The following is a 20,782-nucleotide window of genomic DNA, read 5'->3' as shown; positions in this document are numbered from 1 at the left end:
AGGTTAGGACCATCAGAGAATTTTTAGGTCCCGTGAATTTAAAAAAATTGAGTTAATATTTCATTTGATTTGAACATAACATAAGCATATTTGCTTTGAAAAAAAAGTATAAGTAATTCTCATTCTTTAATTAGACGTGCATGATCCATTCTAGTATGCTATCAAATTTGCCAATGAAAGTTTATTTAATTCTTATATATTTTTATGTAATAAACTACGTTTTGGATTTATTGTTTAAAACTTATAAGGAGACGATTAATAATAAAGATTAAATAAATTTTTATAATACAAGCAATTAGTCTTATAATATTGCGAAAGTTTCTTAGTTAGACGCCTATAACTCCAGAAAATTAATAATGGCCACCTTACCCTGTATACTCTAATGAATGTTTAAACCTGCTTCAATTTCTCTCTTTCAATAACGATAAAAAAAATTTAAGCTAGAACAGAAAAGACACTTTTTACCTGGAATATTAGGCCTGTTTCATTAGTCCCTCTTTAGGATGTTAAATAATTGGTTATAAATTTAATCTGAATATTAAATTTGATACTCGTAACTAGACCTGTGAGCCGACGAAAGGGCTGGATAAAATATATGTATATTTTTACATCTATATTGAAAAGATAAGTGATTACATATTCAAACTCAATTTTATAATTGTGTGTATAAAAATAAATTCAGCAGCGTGCAGGCATGAATGTCATAAACGGTGATATTTGGCGTGATCAAAAATATCGGCATGCGACCTCGTGATTAACTAAGCCGATCATTAATAATTGGAGAAAAAAAACTAAGATCCAAATTTTTATGGTAATCTTAGAAAATTTAAAATATTTTAAAGAGAATGACCTCTTATATTATTTTTTAATTAACTGATAACCTAATATTATCTTCAATAATTCGTGTGGGAAGCAAAAATCTAAGAAAAAGATATGTCTAATAAAAAATAAAGACGGCGTTATAAATTAATATTTAAATTGAAAATGTTTAAAAACATTTGATTTTTTAGTCCCCCCCCCATTATAATAGTTATAAGTGGATCTCTATATGCCCTACAATTAGTAGTGATGTATAGCGTCGTTATTCGTTATTTTTCCTTATATACAAAAATGTTGTTTTTAAGTAGCATATGTGGCCTAGTCGGCGAATGCATATATCACCTACCATATAGATCTGGGTTTAAATCCAACAAGGACCAGATTTTTTCTGAAGCTAACTATAGTGTGCTAAGGGGTATGTATATATAATATCGGAAGCGACCGTGTGATAATAGGATATTATAGGGAGCTCAAGCCCCATCTTCGAAAATACAAATTTTGAAACAAAAAAAATATATTGATTTAGGAATTTTCGATTTCGAGTACCCAATGAGTCCCCAGAAAATTGTAAAGTCTAGTGACCTCCCTGTCATAACATTTATAATATTCATACAAATCTAATTTAAAAGCCTTGTTTACCGCTTGAATAAAAGGGTTATATAGTGTTGCTAGATCTATATATTAAAGAAAAAATATGGTGCCAACTTCCTCTTAAAGATGTTGAGTAGCTTTTATATGAATCTAGCATGTCGATAATCTTTTGGATCATTCGTACTTCGTTGAGAAGTGAACTTACCTTATTCCAATATAAGTACAAAACATAGAATAATCCTAATCCATTATTAAATAATGTATTTTAGTCAGGTATGTTGGGGCTTTAAAATTAAATTGTAAGAGGCATAACAATTATTAGAACAATAATATATAGAATTTAGATGTTAAAAACATTCTATTACATTCAATTAAGCTATGTATTTGCAAGCAAGATAATATATAAATTTAATAAAATATAAGAATATGAGCTTTTATATTTTATAAAATTTAAATGTATTTACCAAATAAATTATTTTTTTTAAATATATCTATCAAATAAATGATTTAATTTAAATATAAGCATTATTGATCGGAGTGGGTAATAATAAATATAAAATAAACCTATAATATTAAAACATTTTGAATGAGTTTTTAAATGATATAAGTGACATTTCAAAATATGGAAAAAACTTGTATGTCTATATAAATATTTTAAAAAAATTTTGAACATGAGTAGATAGATTTAATTGTTTCATTTTATTGTGACTTGTAAGTTATTATATATTTTAATTAGCTAATAAAAAAGATTTTATTTCTTAAAGTTTCAAAAATAAAAATTTGGGGAATTAAGAATGGCTAATATTAAAGTTTAATTACGAATACATTCAAATTTTAAATGAGCTTCTTAGGGTATTCTAGCTAGTTGGAATTATTCGTGTTGTTATTATTATTATTAGACACTGCTGATTGAGCAACCCATGTGTTAACAGAGTCATTGATAGAAAAACAAATATTTTTAAAATTATCGGACAGAGCTTGGGTTAATGGTTGAGTGGATGAGTGGTCGGTATTATCTAGATTTAAAATAATAGCTTAAGATATATATTAGGAAAATATTTTAATTGTAATCTTACAAAGTTGCAAGGAGAAAAAAAAGAATTGTATAGACCTGTAGAGTTGTTAAATTTCATATATTTTTAAATTTGGAATATTTAGGTATCTAGTACTAAATGTTACTATAGTCAACATAATAAACCTACAAAATACAACTTGATTGTAAAATTTCAAATTTTAATAAATTAAAAAATCGGCGGAATAATATACATCCACCATTTTTATAACTATATACCAAATTAATCGCTATAAATATATGTTCGATTTCAGGCTATCCGTGTTTTAAATCAAACTTGTTTTAGCAAAAAAAAATGGCCGTGATTGAACATGGGTAATCTGATATGATACAAGGTTGAGGTTGTTTAAAAAAAATTAGAATGTATAATTAACATTTTTGGCCATTGTAACAGCATATTCAGGAAAGTTATTTTAATGAGCCCACATTCACCCAAATCAATCAATTATTAACATTTCTGCAAGATGAGCATCAAGAATAAAACTAAATATGTGATCTCAAAATAATTTGTTTAAGCAAATTTACCAATATAAATATTTTTCGCATTATATTTGTGAATTATATAATTATATTAATTAATTAAAATTAAGTCAATAGAACCACCTCTCTTAGAATATTATGGAAGGATTCTTCCCTTATTGTATAATGCAGAGGACATACCCTATATGTAAAAGGAAATTTGGATAATATATAGGTTTTTAATTTTAACAATTTAGTCTCAGTAAAAAAGGTGATCCCTAAAATATCTTCAAACTTTAATCAAAAATATATCACGATTGGCATAATGCCTAATTATAGATTTTAAGATTCAAATTTTAACAAAAATTATAATTAAATGTTTATAAATAATTGTTAGATTTCAGTAATATGACAATCTCAAGATTTTAATTATTAAGGCATCCCTGGTTATGTGTAAAAAGAGTTTTAACCACATTAAAAAGCCTTTCTACAAAAGCATTTACGGCAGTGTGATGTTATACATTATGAATAACAATCTTATATGAAATAATCTTCAAATATACTAAAATACCGACACTCATTTTTAAAAAAATCATTCAAAATTTTTATCATTATTTGATTTTTTTAAAGGTTATCTGTTTGTAATTAATTGAAAACTTTGATAATTCATAACTAATTTGTGTATCAATTGCTTTTTATTTTAATTTTCTTATTTAAGTCCAATTAAGTTTCAAATAATAAAATAGGCATTATAAATTGGCCAAGTAGGTTCAATATTTGAACCCACTGATGCTGGATTATTTTTTCTGTTTCTTAATCACTTGTAATATTGATCTGATAAAAAAATTTAAATTAATATAAATATAATTTATTATATTGACGTCATCCATTATGTAAAATTAAACTTGGTGGACATATTATTGAATCAGATATTTTTTAATATAAAAAAACGCAAATACAGATACCTCTAAAAATATATTTAGATACTTTAACAATCCTGGTATTGCATTTATTACGATTTCCGATAAATACAAATATTTTAAAACTATATTATAAATTGAATTTAAAAAATTTTAAATCCACAATTTATTAAAATAATATTGGGATCCTAGTTAAAGAGAAAAAATAGTATTTTATCTGTTTCATCCTTATAAATTAAATGAACGACATAGTAAATAAAATTGAAAAAAATACTTTTTTGAAGAAGATGATAAAAGGAATAGAATTTATAAATTCCAGATCCAGGTTATTTATATATAAGATATTTTTTTCCGAGTATCTGGAAGAACCCCTATATTCTCTACAAGTCATTCAGCCATATTCGCGAAAGGTTCTTCAAAATAATTTCCAAAAGCAACAATAAAATAAAAACGCAATTAATTATTTGAAAGTGCTATATATATGCTTGAAATTTATATTTTATATGTAGCATGTGATTTGTAGAACTGTTTAATATAAATAAATATGTAATATGCTGCAATTATGTATAATATAATGTTTTTGTTGTATTTATAACTTTTTACATTTTTTTATGTTACTCGCATTTTGTTCTTCTAGCAGATATATTCATTTCAAAAGAACTGATGAATTATTATTATTACATTTAAATGTAATCAACATTTTTTGATTCGTGATTTTTTTTTGTTTTATTGTTTTTTTAAAAAGATAAAAAGAAGAGAAAAAATATTATTGAAAAATTATAAGGTATCTCCAGCAATACTCCTAAATATAATAAAAAAAATGCTTGGAACTTTATATTATTAAAATAAGTAAAATTTTAATAATTTTATATATTGGGAACTCCTTTTTATCCCATCTCATTTCTTTGATGAATTATAATCGAATTTTTATTTTTAACCCCCTTTACACCCCTCTCCCACCCACCACAGACCAAAAGTAAATACTATTATTTCAGTTAAAAGATATTTCAAATAGTTTATATTTGATACCTCGATATTTTATTAAAAAATACCCGACCCCAAAGGCCTAGACTCGCCAATTAAGGGGAGTGATTGATTCCAACTGGATAGATCTTTTGATGCGCCATTGATTGATACGTATATACATTCCTAAGGTCAAAAAAAAACTTGAAATAAATGGGGTTTTACTGGGTTCCTGCTCGGGGTAAAAAAAGTAGTCAAAATTGATAATGTTGTCATTTTTAAACAAACCACGTCCAAGGAGTAAATCGAACTAGTGACAGAGTGAACCTCTATCGGGATGCATCCCTCTGAGCCATTACGTGATTTGAAATACTAACAAATATGATTTATAAATATTGGGGCAAGAATGCAAAGTTCTTAGGCACCTTTTAATATAAAATAGCCTTAGATATCTAAAATCCAGTGAAGAGCATATTTTATCTACTTCACTTCAATGGTATAATTAGGCAAGCTCATAGAAATATTAATAATTGATTAGCTTGGAATGTACAGTGACTAAAATTGGTTAACTTTTTCAAATATAAGGTTGAAATAACATATAGAACCAGATTATTTGGGCAAAACATTAGTGAAATATAGAACAATATACTTGAAATTCGCTCGTTGTCATCTATAGCTTTATCTAAAAGTCCGCGCACGTAGGAAGATGCTGAACTGCTTATACTGCAACGATCGTCCAATTGATCTTCATCGTCTAAGCATGATAGGTTAGAAGGTGAAGGAAGGCGGGAAAGAGAAAGTGTATCTCGATGAGGATCTATATGTTAATTGTAAAATAAAATTAAAATTGTTTATGCAATTATTCATGATAGGAGAGAAATTTAAAAAACAGGTTGAGTATTTGGCCAGTAAAATACAATTCAGTCAATTGACTGATAGAATATGGTAGGATTCAATTATATTTTTTTATGGCAATCCTTTGGTAAATATAGTAATATCTCCCTAAATAATGCATATGATTAACATCTATATTTTGATCGATTCATTCTAGAAATAATATTTCGTTTGATCTGGCAGAGTTTTTATTTTGAATTTGATTTTTAAGTTATAACTAATTTTTCCAAAAGATTTTAATCTTCCATAATATTAATCCCAAAGAGACCCATTTCTATTTGAATAAGTTCAATTTAGAGAAATTACTATGACATTTGCCTCTTCCTTTAAATGGCGAGGTGTGCAAAGACCCTTCCATCAGCCTGAAGACAATATCTGAGTTACTCTTATTACATTTCCATTTTACTCATCAAGGATTCCGCGTTTACATCGAAAATTTATTATATCAGCTAAAATGATTTATCTTCACCGAAATCCTAGTTATTCTTAATATCAGAGGCTTCATCGAATTCATTATAATATAGGCAATTGTATTCGGATCATTTTTTTTACTTATTTTCAGTCATGTCTTAAAAAAAAAACTCTGACGGATCATAGCATGTTGTTAAAAATATAGCTCTTATCTTTTACAATGGTCAATGTATATTTATCCATTATTCCTAACAATGATAACGGTTGACATATTTAAATATATCATAAATGACAGACCGTTTCTTCAATGGATGCTATTAAAGTTCTTTCACAAATTTATAGTTGCAACATTTTATAAAGGAGGCCCATTTTGAGCTAAATGTAATTAATATAGGTTATATAGTTTTGAGATTTCTATATTGAGACTATGTAACAGTGTTTATTTTAAATGATATAAGTGAATTAAATATGACGACGCATTCAAAATTTCTAAAACATCTTCAGAAGCTTTATATAAAAGAGATCTTGACAATTTTCGAGTAAGTTAGATCGGCATATTCGTTTAAAAACTCTTTATTATATAAGGATTGTCACTGATACACAAACTTTTTATAGGTTAAACTTGCATTAATTATTAAAATATTATTTTATACTAGACTGAATGGAGAAAATCGTATGTCTATTTTATTAAGCTTACGGAGATTACATTTATTATATATATATATAAAAGTCGGAATAATTTTTCTATGAATTGAATAATATATAAAAATTATCGAAGCCATTATAAAGTAAAATATCTTTTGTCAAATGAATAAAAAGTAATATTTTTTAAATTATAGAAACTATATTTTTTGTTGTAGAAGAATACTAAAGTGGCCTTGAATCGATAGTTTTTATGAACGGTTTAGCAGTTATAACTTAAAAGATGGCGGGATAAAAAATAAACAGTGAAATAGAAATTAGAAATTGCCATACCATTTTAAAAAAAACATTAATTTCAGATCTAGATGCTTATCAATAGTATTCTTAGAAAATGTTCTCTCTTTCTTTCTTTATCCAAAGTAAAAAAAGCGCCAACTCGATCAAAAAAGGGTACTAGGTCACGAGTGAAAGTATCGTCCGCAGAACATTGAAGTAAGTGGTTATAATTAGATGATGCAAAATTTAAAATATCCAAACTTAAGATGATTATAAAATTAAATAGACAGAATAGTTATAGATTATTGGTATAGTACTAATATTGTGAATAAATGCACCAGACTAAGTCCAAAATATTAAATAATAAGATTTACAAACTTTTGAAACTATAGAAAAAAAATATAAGTTTTTTTAATATAATAATATAAGCTTTTTTTAATATAAAAATAAGCTTTTTTAATATTCATTAAAACACTCTTATTTTAATTACTTCTAAATCCTGAATTTTAGTGTTAACTATTTTTAAATAGTTAAAATTATATTATATAAAGTACCCCACTTAACTCTAAATATCCTAAACTTTGACTTGAAAAATTATTTTATAAAATATTTATTTTTAATTTTTAAACAAAAAATATATTAAACAGCAATACATAAAGAAAAATTTAGATAAGGTCAAAAGCGTACTATCAACTCAATAAGCTAGATCCTCTAGTCGGGATAAACACCGCCAAATTTTTTAAGTTTCAATATAAGCTTTTTTTAATATAAAAATAAAAACGTGTCCAAAATATAAACCTAAAAATATTACAAATTTCAAAAATTAACATACGATTTCATTAAAATTTTAAAACTTCTGAAAGTTCTAAAACAATTTTTAAAAAAGATATTAAACTTAGCCTTAATAAAAATAATGTATTATTACCATAAGGAATAGTGGTTATTTCTCTTTCAATCTCACTACTTGAAGTACTAAGAGCTTCGGAAGCTTCTTCCAAAATGTAGGCAGTCTTTTCGTCAAAATCTGGCAAAAATTCGAGGTCTAGTAAATCGTTTTGGTTATCTGATTTTTTTTTATAAATGATTGTAGTTAATCTATATAAGGCAAAATTGAATATAAAAAATATAAAATAATTGCGTAATAAATAATATTTAGAATGATTTATTTATTTTATAATTTTACCATCTAAAATGACAAGAGATTTAAGGAATTTCTTTGTATCCTCAATGTTCATAATTTTCATTTGGATAAATTGAGTTTCATTTTTAAAGTTATCACCTGGGGTTTCGTTAATATTTTGGGCATCAGTATTACTGTTTAAATTAGATGGAATAATTTTATCGTCATTAGTTTTGGCACTCGTTAAATAGTTTAAGAGATGGGTTAAGCATTTCAGATTAAAACATTGACTATAATTCTTTTCAGTGTGTTCATTGGAATCTATATATATACATACATAAATAGAAAAATTTAGAATGTGACTTAGGTAAATTAGATAATATTTTTATTTAAAGTAGTGAAGGTTAAAGTCCAATTCGGCCTTATCAGGACATTGATCAAGTCCTGTCTTTTACGTGGATCTTTACTCTAAAGATAAATTTTAATATGTAATTAATTTTAAAAAAACATCTATCCATTAAATTTTATAATCCTTCATCAGAGTTAAATAGTACCAAGTATTTAAGATATAGATAATATTGTACCTTGTATTTTCTATCTTTTTGACATTTTTAATAATTCTGTATCTAAAATACTTAATTTTCAAAAGAATCTTGTATTTTTTTCATTTCCTTGACAAAAGGTAAGATAGATAATTTTTTATATTTTTGTCTAAAGATTTAAACCAACATTCACTTTAATTTAACCTTATTTTTATAATGGATTCTTGCATTTAATTTTATTTTTCTTTCCTTATATCGTTAACTATTCCATTTTAATGAATAACGATCAGAATAAAAAAAAATAAAAAAGTATTCTAAATCTAAATTACTTTAATTTAGCAAAAGAAACATGCATCATATATCTTTCTGATAATTCTAATACAAGATACTTGTATGTTTATCTAAGATATTTTTCTTAAGAATTTAGATTCTAAATCGCTAAAAATTGTGAATCTCGCTTATAACTCCTCGAAAATTTTTAAAGTAAATTTAAAAATAAATATTAATAAATAGTTGAGTTTTTAAAATAATTACTAAAAATAGAGAAAATATTATCACTCCTAATTTGATTATCAAATTGGGAATATGGATAATTTTACTATAAAATTTTTTTAGGAGATATAAACGAGATTCCTAATTTATTTTTGTTTTAGCGATTTAAAACCTATCCCAATTATCCGAATACGCTAATTATTGGAGAAATTAAGAAAAATTGTAAAAGAATAATAGAAAATAAAGCTGAGGAAAAATTGCTCATAATATATTCGAAATATTCATTTTAAATTTTCAAATGGACATGTTATTTTTTAATTTTTTTTTAGTCCCTTTATTTATTCTAAAAAATTTCAATCAATATTTTATAAAAATTTAATTTTAGTTATTAATTAATATTAGATTCAATATTCAAACTAATTTAGCTTTTAATTTAAAACTAATAATTTAACATCAGTTAAAGGTTAAAATGCTGATTTTTGTATCTTTAATCCCCATTATCTCAAGTAATATAATTGCTAATGAGCTAAAATTTCGTTTCAGATATTATTAGAACATATATCGTGCCTACAAATATTATCAAATTGAAAGGTCGACCCAAGATTTTCTTGTTCATTTGATATGGAATGTGCTTATATTTTTTAATACATATAATGATGCAAAATCGCTTCATAGCCGATTTTTAAAAACGCTTAACTCAATATTTTAGCCAGAAAAATATTTCCTAAGCCTCGAGATTTCGCTAATAGATGTCCCAAATTTTGTCATCTTTAAGCAAAATCTTTAGGCTTGCATATTTTCAGGATAAAATAGTAAGTTAGGTCATTTCCATACAGAAAGTTTTTTCAATACCAGCTTTCCAAAAAAAACTAACGAATTAATTTTTTTTATATAATATGATATTTTTAAATAAAACAATCCGGATCCCTATTTTTTTAATCGTAAATAAAAAACAAACTGGTTTGATTTTAAAAACGATTAAATGACCTCTTGAAATGTGGCTCCGAATTGTTATTTTAAAATATTATATTATACAAAAAAAATTAATTCGTAAATTTTTTTTGGGAAGCTGGTAACATTACCCAAAAACCGCTTTGAAAAAACGTTCTGTCTGGAAATGGTCTCAGTCGCTTTTAGATTTGTGCGCCGACGGAACCATAGGCGGCAAGAGTTTTAAGAATCTAATCGGCGGCCGGCGGCGCGCTATACATAAGGCAGCATAAATCAGCGCACCGACATATATTTAAAAATAATATATGCATTACAGAAATATCGTATTTTTAGATCTTTATTGAAAAGAAAACTAATTATGACTTCAATCTCAATTTTGTAATTTCATAGTTATATGTATATAAATAATTTTAGCCGGACATAAGGATAATCTTCATGATTCCAACGTCAAGCACGGTGGTAGGTATGCCAATTGTCGGATTTTTGGCTAGCGTGGAAAGATTAAGTTCGATCCTCTTATCTCTCTAAAAATTTAGAACATCCATATCCAGTGAATGACAATTTTTGAGAAAGAATATGACATTATTTTTTTATCACTTAAAGTGGAATCATAATTTGCTTGTTGTAGCGTGCTTATTTACTAACTTTATCATATAATTTGAATTTGATATTTTCTCTTGGTTTTCATCTCTACTAATCTAATAATCATACTATAATAAAATTCACTGATGTGCAATTTTTCTCTATTAATCACAATTGTTAATTTTTGAGATCTTAAGTCTAGAAGAGAAGCTAAAACCTAAATCATTTTAGAAATAAAACGTAAATAAATAAAATAATATTAATTTCAAATTGCAAACAAGAAATCGTAAGGCAATTATTTTAAACGTATTTTCCTTAAGTGAAAAATTTCCGAGCTATTATTATCATTTACTACTAAATGCATTTCTATTTCAATTCTGAAAAGAATAATGCTAAGTTTAATATAAGTCCTTAAGATAGAAATTAAATTGTCTCTGTACATTTTGAAAGAAATATTAATGGTTCCTCTACGAGATCCTATTCATAGTTTGAGATTTATTCAAAACATTATTAATTAGATTTATTTATTAGCTCCAGATATGAGTTCGAGCTTATTTAATATACCTACCATCCAGTAGGAACATATAATTTTAATGTTCTCGTCATTATTATCATCAATGGAATGACAATTCTAAAACAGGTACCTGAGTATAAATCAGTGCTATCAAGTAGCATATACAATGTAGATCAATTAGAAATTTTCTCTGACTTACAAAACAATTACAACAGTGATGTTGATTAATCATTGGAATAAAAATTATTTTTAAAATGTATGCTCTATCGGTGCGTTGCCGATATAAATATCGGTAGGGCGCTGGCGTGATTTTCATAAACAGTGGTGTTTTCGGGGCAATCAAAATATCAGCAGCTGTCCCACAAGTCTACGACCTAAAAACTAACTAAACTATAAGTAATACAAGAATTAATTGAAATTCTCCGCATCTCATGCCAAGGCGATATTTGATGAATTTCCATTAGAGTCCTGCAGAGCTGATTGGTCAGCCTGTCCCAACAAACCAAAAATTATTATCGTTCTATTTACTTAAATAAGAAGTTTTAAAAAACCAGGAGATAGGTAATATACTATTAATTTCAGTATCATATTTTAATGTGTTATTAAAGTAACTAGTTATATTATTGCTAAAAAATAACTGTAACTAATTATATTTTAAAAATTGTAACTAGTAACTCGTTATATTTTTTAAAATGTAACTGTCAGAAGTAACTAGTAACTTCAAAAAAAATGTATGTATAAATCTAAATAATATTTCAAATAATTAATATACTATAACTTTATAAAAATATATAATTAAAAGAAGAGAAATTAAAAAATAAAATATTTTAGGGTTGGTCGGCGGAGCTTAATGACCCATGTATAGAACGACAAATTTATTGATATTCTTTGTCGTAGATAGAAGCCTTCTTTTGGATCACCTGTGATTAAACGTAGTCTTTGCCCTATTAGGGTTTGTTTGGGGTCCAAATGATCCACAGGTGTCTGAGACTACCCGAACAAACAAAAGATTATTAAGGTGGCAATATTAATTTTTTGTATTTTCAGCTTTAGTGATGGAGCTAACAGATAAAGATCTGGCAAAACGATCTACACATGTATAATCCCAAACAAGAGGTAAACCTTGGTTCCAAGGGACTAGCTTTGTGCTAAATTAATTTTAAATTAAATTTAAAATTTTGTTTAAATGTCTGATCGTGTTCGCAAAGGATATGTCCAAATAGATTTTCTTTTCATAAACTATAATTAGTTATGTTTCAAAAGTAACTCACTAATATTTTGTAATAAATGGAATAAAATAAATAGGTATTAAATCATGAAGGTTATTGTTAAATATTTAAATTCAATGCATAACATTAAAATGGTAAGCGGAAAATAATTCCCCGGAAAAAAATCCCCTGGAAAATAATTACCCAGGAAAAAATATCCCCTGGAAGATAATTCCCCGGAAAAATATTCCCCTGGAAAAAAATTCCCACAGAAAATAATTCCCCGGAAATAAATTCCCCATTTTTTAGATTTTAAATAAATATGGGGGAAAATTAATCCCTGGAAAAAATTCCCCGAATAATTTTTTTTAAATTATCAAAAAATAATCCCGCCGCTAAAATAACGAAAATATTTCTAAAAAATATATTAGTATTTTCTGAACGTTGAGAGTATTTCTTTTTTAATTCCAAAAGGGCAAACTTTAAATGAGAATTGATAAATCGGTTGGTAGCTTTTATATTATATAATTTAGTAGATAGCATAAAAAGTATAGATTTGTGACGATAGATTTTTATAGAAATATATGAAAAGGTTTTACAATTTAAAATTGAAAAAAAAAATGTGAAAGCAAATTTTTCCCTAGAAAGAGAAAGGTTATTTCCATAATCCACTTTTCATCTAGACTTGAATAGATATTATGAAAACATGTAATTAAACCACACTTGAATAGATATTATGAAAACATGTAATTAAACCACATTATATTTACCATGAAGAGGGGGGTTTATTTCTAACACGCCACTAAGGTTAAAATATATATAACATTAAAATGAATATTACAGGGTTTCCCATCCAAAAAAGTAAAAGTCCCAATCAAAAAAGGAAAAGGTTCAATCAAAAAAGGAAAAGTGTCAAACAAAAAAGGAAAAAGTTCAATCAAAAAAGGAAAAGGTCCGATCAAAAAAGGAAAATTGTCAATCAAAAAAGGAAAAGTCCCAAAGGTTAAGGAAAAGGGTCAATCAAAAAAGGAAAAGTGTCAAACAAAAAAGGAAAAGGTTCAATCAAAAAAGGAAAAGTGTCAAACAAAAAAGGAAAAGGTTCAATCAAAAAAGGAAAAGGTCCAATCAAAAAAGGAAAAGTGTCAATCGAAAAAGGAAAATTCCCAAAAGAAAAGGAAAAGGGTCAATCAAAAAAGGAAAATTCCCATTCAAAAAAGGAAAATCGTAATTTTTTTAAAAAAATATATAAACTTTTCAATTTTTCTTAAATTTATTTATTTTTGTCATTCTTTCTTATTTTATTTCTAACTTTTTACGATTTCTTTATTTTATTTGTATCTTTTCTCATTTTTTTTTCTTCTCATTTTTGTGGTTTGACTGAAAGTCTTCATTCTTGGTCTGGATGGGTATGATTTGGTCTGAGGGTGGGGGGGAAAGGGGTGTAAAAATAAATTTTTTGATGAGTATCAAATAAAATCTAATTTAAATATCTTTAGATTTAAATTATTCATTTTTTGTCTTGATGGGTATGACTTGGTCTGAGGGTGGTTGGGGGGGGGTGTATAGAGGGGGGGGGGGTAAAAATAAAATTTAAGAAAAATTGAAAAATTTATAATTATTTTAAGAAAATTATAAAAAATTACGATTTTCCTTTATGAACGGGAATTTTCCTTTTAAGATTGAAACTTTCCCTTTTTTGATTGGACCTTTTCCTTTTTTGAATGGGAAACCCTGTATGTTGAGGGCATGACAGTCATACCCATCAAGACAAAAAATGAATAATTTAAATCTAAAGATATTTAAATTAGATTTTATTTGATACTCATCAAAAAATTTATTTTTACACCCCCCTCCCCCCTCAGACCAAGAATGTAGACTTTCAGTCAAACCACAAAAATGAGAAGAAAAATTGAGAAAAGATACAAATAAAATAAAGAAATCGTAAAAAGTTAGAAATAAAATAAGAAGGAATGACAAAAATAAATAAATTTAAGAAAAATTGAAAAGTTTATATATTTTTTTTAAAAAATTACGATTTTCCTTTTTTGAATGGGAATTTTCCTTTTTGGATTGACACTTTTCCTTTTTTGATTGGACCTTTTCCTTTTTTGTTTGACACTTTTCCTTTTTTGATTGAACCTTTTCCTTTTTTGTTTAACACTTTTCCTTTTTTGATTGACCCTTTTCCTTAACCTTTGGGACTTTTCCTTTTTTGATTGACAATTTTCCTTTTTTGATCGGACCTTTTCCTTTTTTGATTGAACTTTTTCCTTTTTTGATTGAACTTTTTCCTTTTTTGTTTGACACTTTTCCTTTTTTGATTGAACCTTTTCCTTTTTTGATTGGGACTTTTTTCCTTTTTTGGATGGGAAACCCTGTATGACACTATTCTGTTCCGTTCGTTTATATCAGTTTGAATCCAGGACAAAAATAACATAATGGATATTTTTTATGTTTATTACTATTGATTTTAAAAATTATCTGATTATAAATTTTCAAAAAAAGTATTGATCCTAATCACTAATTACAAAAGCTTATTTAATTCAAAGACTATCTCAATTAATTGAATGCTACCAAAAAATATACTATTTATTCTAAATAATATTTGTTTATTTTTATTTTTATAAATATAAATTTTATAATTTTTAATATATTTAATTCATCAAAGAAAACACAAGAGGAACTATAATCTTAATATAAAAACTTTTTTATTTGAAAGTTACCAACTCCGGAAATGTTATTACATAATCCCAGTTAGTTCCCTGATATTATTATTATTTATAACGTTGAAAGAAAAGTTATGCTCAAGAATAAATAAATTTATATATTGGGTGTTATATTCTATGTAATCTTGAAACAAACGATTTTCATTTAGTTTTTTTATTACTTTTTATAAAATTTTCTTTTACTATTTTAAACATTTTTGATAATTTTAATAAATTTTTTATGTTTATTCTTCCGTTAAATAAGCATGCTAAAATTTTTCATGAGGGCTATTCCTACAATTATCATAAAACTACGAAAAAATTTAAAAGATACAAATGTACATTATATAATGCTGATAAATGCCCAGTTATTTTAAAATATTACAATGAAAATGACTATACATTGGAAAATACGCCTCATATTCATCCTATAAACCCACATGAATATCAAATTGAAAATGCTATAAGCACGATGAAAAGAAAAGCCTCTGAAACAAATCAAAATAATTGCCAAATATACGCAGAAGAAATGTCAAAATTGTCTCCCGAATCCAGAAAAAGACTTCCGAATGAAGATAGTATCAAGGACACTTAAAAATCACAAAATAAAAAGGTTTCCTTCTATTCCGGCCACATTGAAAGAATTAAGCATTTCAGGTTAAATCATATTTATGTTTATAAATAACTTTTTAATTGAAAATATCTTTTAATATTAGAGGATTGGGCTACAACCGGATCTCCCACGAATGAGAGATTTCTTTTGCATGATAATGGCGGAGATTTTAATGAACGAATAATTATATTTGCCACCGATTATATGCTTAAAATGTTAGCCGAAACGAAAACTTGGTATATAGACGGGAATTTTAAATTGGCTCCTCATTTATTTTTGCAGCTATATGTAATTAGAATACCCTTTAAAACACTGTTTATTACAGCGGCATATTTTTTGTTACAAAGAAAAACATACAACGTATGAAGAAATTTTTAAAATTTTACTCGAAAAAGCCCAAGAACGGGATTTAGTCAAAGATCCGATAACAATTTATATGGATTTTGAAAAGGCTGCAATCAATGCCGTCGAAGGTTTCTTTTTACGATTTAATTACATCTACATACTATCGAGATATGTTAGGACCTTGATTTTAAAATATATTTTGGACCGTCGACCTTGAACGGGTCAAAAAATGATATGAATTTATGCCAGGCCAAAATAAAAATCGGAGCTGGCCATTATCATTATTTAACTTATAATAATATTTAGCTTAATATTACAGAGACTAGGTAATTTTTCAATTTATAAATCCGGGCCAAAATAAAAAATCTGAGCTGGCCATAATATTTTGCATAATATCAGATAGACTAGGTATCCAATTCGTTTATTTTATAAATATTGCTTTGTTTAATTTTCACTAAACCTGGGTTCGGGATAAGTCCATAACATTATACATTATATTTATTAGTATTAATTAATAATTTAAGTTTTTGTTAGGTTTAATATTAATCACAAGTACTATTTTATTTTGAAAATTTTTATTTGGAAAAAATTTACAAGAATTTTTGACGATTTTCTCAAAAAATATTTTAGGGATTTTTTTTACGGGGATATTTTTTCCTATATCTTTAATTTTATAAAAATAATTTAATATTTTATAGGATTTAAAAAATGGGGAATATTTTTTTGAGGAGATTTTTTCCGGGGAATTATTTTCTATGGGAATTTTTTTCCGGAGAATTATTTACCTGGGAATTTTTTTCCTGGGGATTTTTTTTCCGGGTAGTAAACTTCCGGGGAATTTTATTCCAGGGAATTTATTTTCCCGGGATTTTTTTTCCGGGGAATTATTTTCCTAGATTCCATTAAAATAATTATTTTCAATTTCTTTCCCATAAACGTTTTTCATGCTGCATGTCAGGCCTAGATCTAAAAAAATTCCCTATTGGGCAGGCTTACTATAAAAATTTTTTGCAGTTTCTAGTTACCATGAATGATTAATTGAATTTCATTTTATTCTATATAGTTATTATCTCATTTAAAATATGGAAGGCAATGCAACTTTTAAATCCTTTCCTGTTGTGTAATATAGCAAAAAAAATTATATTTAGCCATTTAAAAAAAAAAATATTTTGATTTAAACAATACAAATAAATTGAATGTTGGTTTCTTTTAATCATTTATTATTACTAGGAAATTATATAAATATAATTATAAATACTAGCCCAAAATATCCTAATATAGTGATAATATTCAATTAGATTTTTTGAAAATATTTGGCCTTCTAATTTTTTTCAAAAATGGTAAATATTCAATCTGAATTTTAATTTATATAATTTGATCAAAAGTTAGGTAAAAATAAAATCAAACCACTTGCATAATTGATTAGTTAAATATGTTTGTTAATAAGGTAAAACAACAATCATTATGTTAAGTGAGGAGTATATCATTTTAGAGTAAAAGGTCAGTGGTTCCAGGTGGCACAGCAAATGGGCTAGACATTCAATCAGAAAGAACTAAGATAGAGTTTGTCATGGTAATGTTATATTGAACTTAAATAAAACAAATTAATTTATCACTTAATATGTAAAATTATAAAAAAAAACTTTTATAAAGTTATAACATAAAATTCATAAAAATCTATTTTAATAAATTTAAAAATATATATATAGGACACAGTAAACATAAAATTTGGTCACTTTTATAAGGATGATAAATCCAATAATAAATATAATTTTGGAAAAATCATAAAAAAGGATCAAAAATTGACTTGTGCTAGTTTTGTCCTAAATATTTGGGGATAAAACTAACCCCGCCCCCCATACTTCTTGGTATTCTAATAATCCCCCCAGATTCAGGATGATCTCAGGAATCTCACCATAGTTTATAATTAATGAAAACCTATAAAAATAAAAAACTCTCAATTAAAAGAAAACACCCGTAAAGTCTTTTCCCGTATTTTAAAAACTTAGCAAAAGAGGGATGTTAAAAAAACTAGACCTAAGAAAAATAACCTAAAGGGCAAAAATGTAAATAAATATAAAAACATTTAATAGTTTTTGTTTTATAGCATAGAAAACTTACTATTTATTTTGAGATTGTAATCCTGATCACCTTTTTCTTTATCTTTGATACATTTTGAAGGTTTGGAAATTTTTATATTTCTGATTCTTTTGTAAGACTGGGGAATTGCATAAGATAAACATTGTACTAATTTTTTACACCCATATTTGCTCATACCATAGAAAATGAATGGGAATAGGGAGATGTAAGGCCAAGTTAATACTGATATAGCTTGAAATAAAACAAAAATATTTATAATAAAACATAGTATTCTAATTCATTTATATATTTTAATTTACATGCAAGGTGGAGTAATACCACTCCTGGAATATACCTCCCTAAGATTGCTGAAGCAACACAGGATGGTACAACCACAACAGTATACTAAATGTTTAAAAAAAAATACAAATTTAATAAATCAAAATAGCAAATAGATGAACACTAACTTTTGTTATAGAATTCCTTCTAATTAATAATAAAAATTTAGCAACATTTCCACAAGTTGAAACAACCTTCCATATTCGATTATCTGGTTCATTAACTAACTCTACATTATCAATTACAATCCATCTAGTAAACGATATGATAAATTTATAAATATAAAAAAAATACCCATTTTCATCTTCAAACCCAGAGTATGCAACTTTTTCTAAAAAAATAAATAAATATATATATATATAACTATTATAAATACCTCTAATGTTAGTTGATATTGATTTTTTCCAAAACATATAGATTGCAAATAAAGCAAGGGCAATGATGAAATAATCGATATTACTAGTTGATTTATTAAGATCAGAATAGATATGCCTATAAACAAAAATATTCTAAGTTGTTTTAAAAAAAATATCACCAAAACAATAAATTTAATGAGAAGAATAAACAAAATTTGCGTATAAATGTTTCTAAAAGAATCAATTTTATAAAACAATTTCTGATGTAAATTTTAATTAAAAATTTTTGAAAAATCAGGTCATCTTTAAGGTGTTCTAAATAGGCCTCTAATAGTGAACTTTTAAATCGCACATTCAAGGCAAAATTATTCCATTTTCGTTTTAATTTTGCAACTACTATCATGACATTTTGGCATCATAATTTTTTTTTGTCTAAAGGACAAAGGCCACACACAACGTTGTATATGTTAGGTATTTATTTTCAAACCTGTTGAGTTTCTAGAATTTTAACAAGTATTAATCATGGTCAAAAGAACATGCAAATAGAGAAGCTTAAAATATATTAATTTTATCTAAGATTTTCTTAAATATTTTTAATTTTTTTTGTTTGAACTATATATAATTTGTTTATAATTATCTCAAGTTAATATTTCCAAACTGAAGAATATTAATAATCATTCAGAAATAATCAAAATTATTTTCAGAAAATGATTAATTACTTATTTAAATTATTATATATATATATATTAAAACATACATAGATAAAATGTAGTCCATGCTAAAACATTAATAAGCTAGAGGAATAGTTATTTATAAGATGTGCTGAAATATTTGATAAATATCTTTTATTTAAATTGAATATCTATATAATATTTTAGACATGTTAATTTAAGGATCTTTTAAGATATGCTTGAATATTTTATAAAAATCTTTTGTTTTAATAGAATATTATAATATTTTAGATTTATTTAATTTTAACATTTTAAAATTATCTTCAAATTAAGATTTCTAAACTGGAGAATTTTAATAATTATAAAGATTTCAAGTTTTTTTAGGAATATTTATGATAATTTTCAAGACATGGTTATTATTTATTTAAATAATTATCTTAATATATTTACAACATCCCATCTTAGGAGTTAGGACTATAATATGAAAAACTTTGTTTCAAGCTAAGAACTTCTGTGGTCATGTTCTAGGTATTTTTTGTCTTTTACTATGGATATTATTTTTAATTATTATTATATGTATTTTTCAGAGTTGTTAAAAGATCGAATCGAAAGATCGACGATCCTGGATTCGATCGCAAATTTGTCAATTTTACGAGATTTATGATTCTGACTTAAATTGAGGATCGAGATCATTTTGTTTAAAATTCGATCCCGATCTTTTTAAAAATTAATTTTTTACTTAAAAAGCAATAAATAAAATAAAAATTTTGAAAATAAATTAAAATATTATTTTTTAAAAAAATATCTATCTTCATAGTTTATCAACTTCCATTCCACCATTTATTTTATAGATATATTTATTCATTTCCTAAATTTTACGAGATTTAGAGCTCTTACAAGTTATTTAATATAAATTTATAATAATATATTAATATTTATTTTAATAAGTAAATGTAAATGTCCATTATAGATTTAGAAGATTCTATTGCTTCTACTATTGATGTAACAGCAGATATAAGTGAGAATGAGAATCTTTTACCATTTTTGAAATTACGCAAGTATTTTACTTTAAGTGAAATGGATGGCAACTCTTATAATATGATCAGCACCAAATGCCGTCTTTGTAGAAGATAATATCATCTTCCAAAATATCATCCTCGAACTTAAAGAGATATTTACAAGTAATTCTTTTAACTTTTTTTTATTTGATAATCTTAA

At 25.6% G+C, this 20,782-nt stretch overlaps 1 protein-coding gene across 2 annotated transcripts; it reads right to left on the bottom strand.

Moving 5' to 3' along the window:
• Nucleotides 1-1,919: 1,919 nt before the first annotated feature.
• Nucleotides 1,920-19,327, bottom strand: LOC135923219 (uncharacterized). 2 transcript variants are annotated; one of them, XM_065457858.1, is made up of 10 exons: nt 19,073-19,316; nt 18,914-19,029; nt 18,832-18,868; nt 18,666-18,789; nt 18,519-18,603; nt 18,241-18,450; nt 8,231-8,488; nt 7,973-8,110; nt 5,474-5,641; nt 1,920-2,426 (listed from the first exon to the last, which is right to left on the bottom strand). In XM_065457858.1, exons 1-10 carry the CDS (start codon nt 19,294-19,296, stop codon nt 2,272-2,274), a joined length of 1,515 nt encoding a protein of 504 aa, XP_065313930.1. In that variant the 5' UTR covers nt 19,297-19,316; the 3' UTR covers nt 1,920-2,271. The 2 variants fall into 2 exon arrangements, with proteins under 2 accessions (XP_065313930.1, XP_065313931.1); XM_065457859.1 differs by lacking the exon at nt 1,920-2,426 and adding an exon at nt 4,118-4,274 and having other exon boundaries at nt 19,073-19,327.
• Nucleotides 19,328-20,782: the final 1,455 nt, after the last annotated feature.

Source organism: Gordionus sp. m RMFG-2023, chromosome 2 (genome assembly GCF_954871325.1).
Source record: "Gordionus sp. m RMFG-2023 chromosome 2, tfGorSpeb1-WG-v2, whole genome shotgun sequence".
Taxonomy (NCBI): Eukaryota; Metazoa; Nematomorpha; class Gordioida; order Chordodea; family Parachordodidae; genus Gordionus; species Gordionus sp. m RMFG-2023.
The sequence above is the reverse complement of the archived record's forward strand: the minus strand, read 5'-3'. Positions and strand labels throughout refer to the sequence as shown.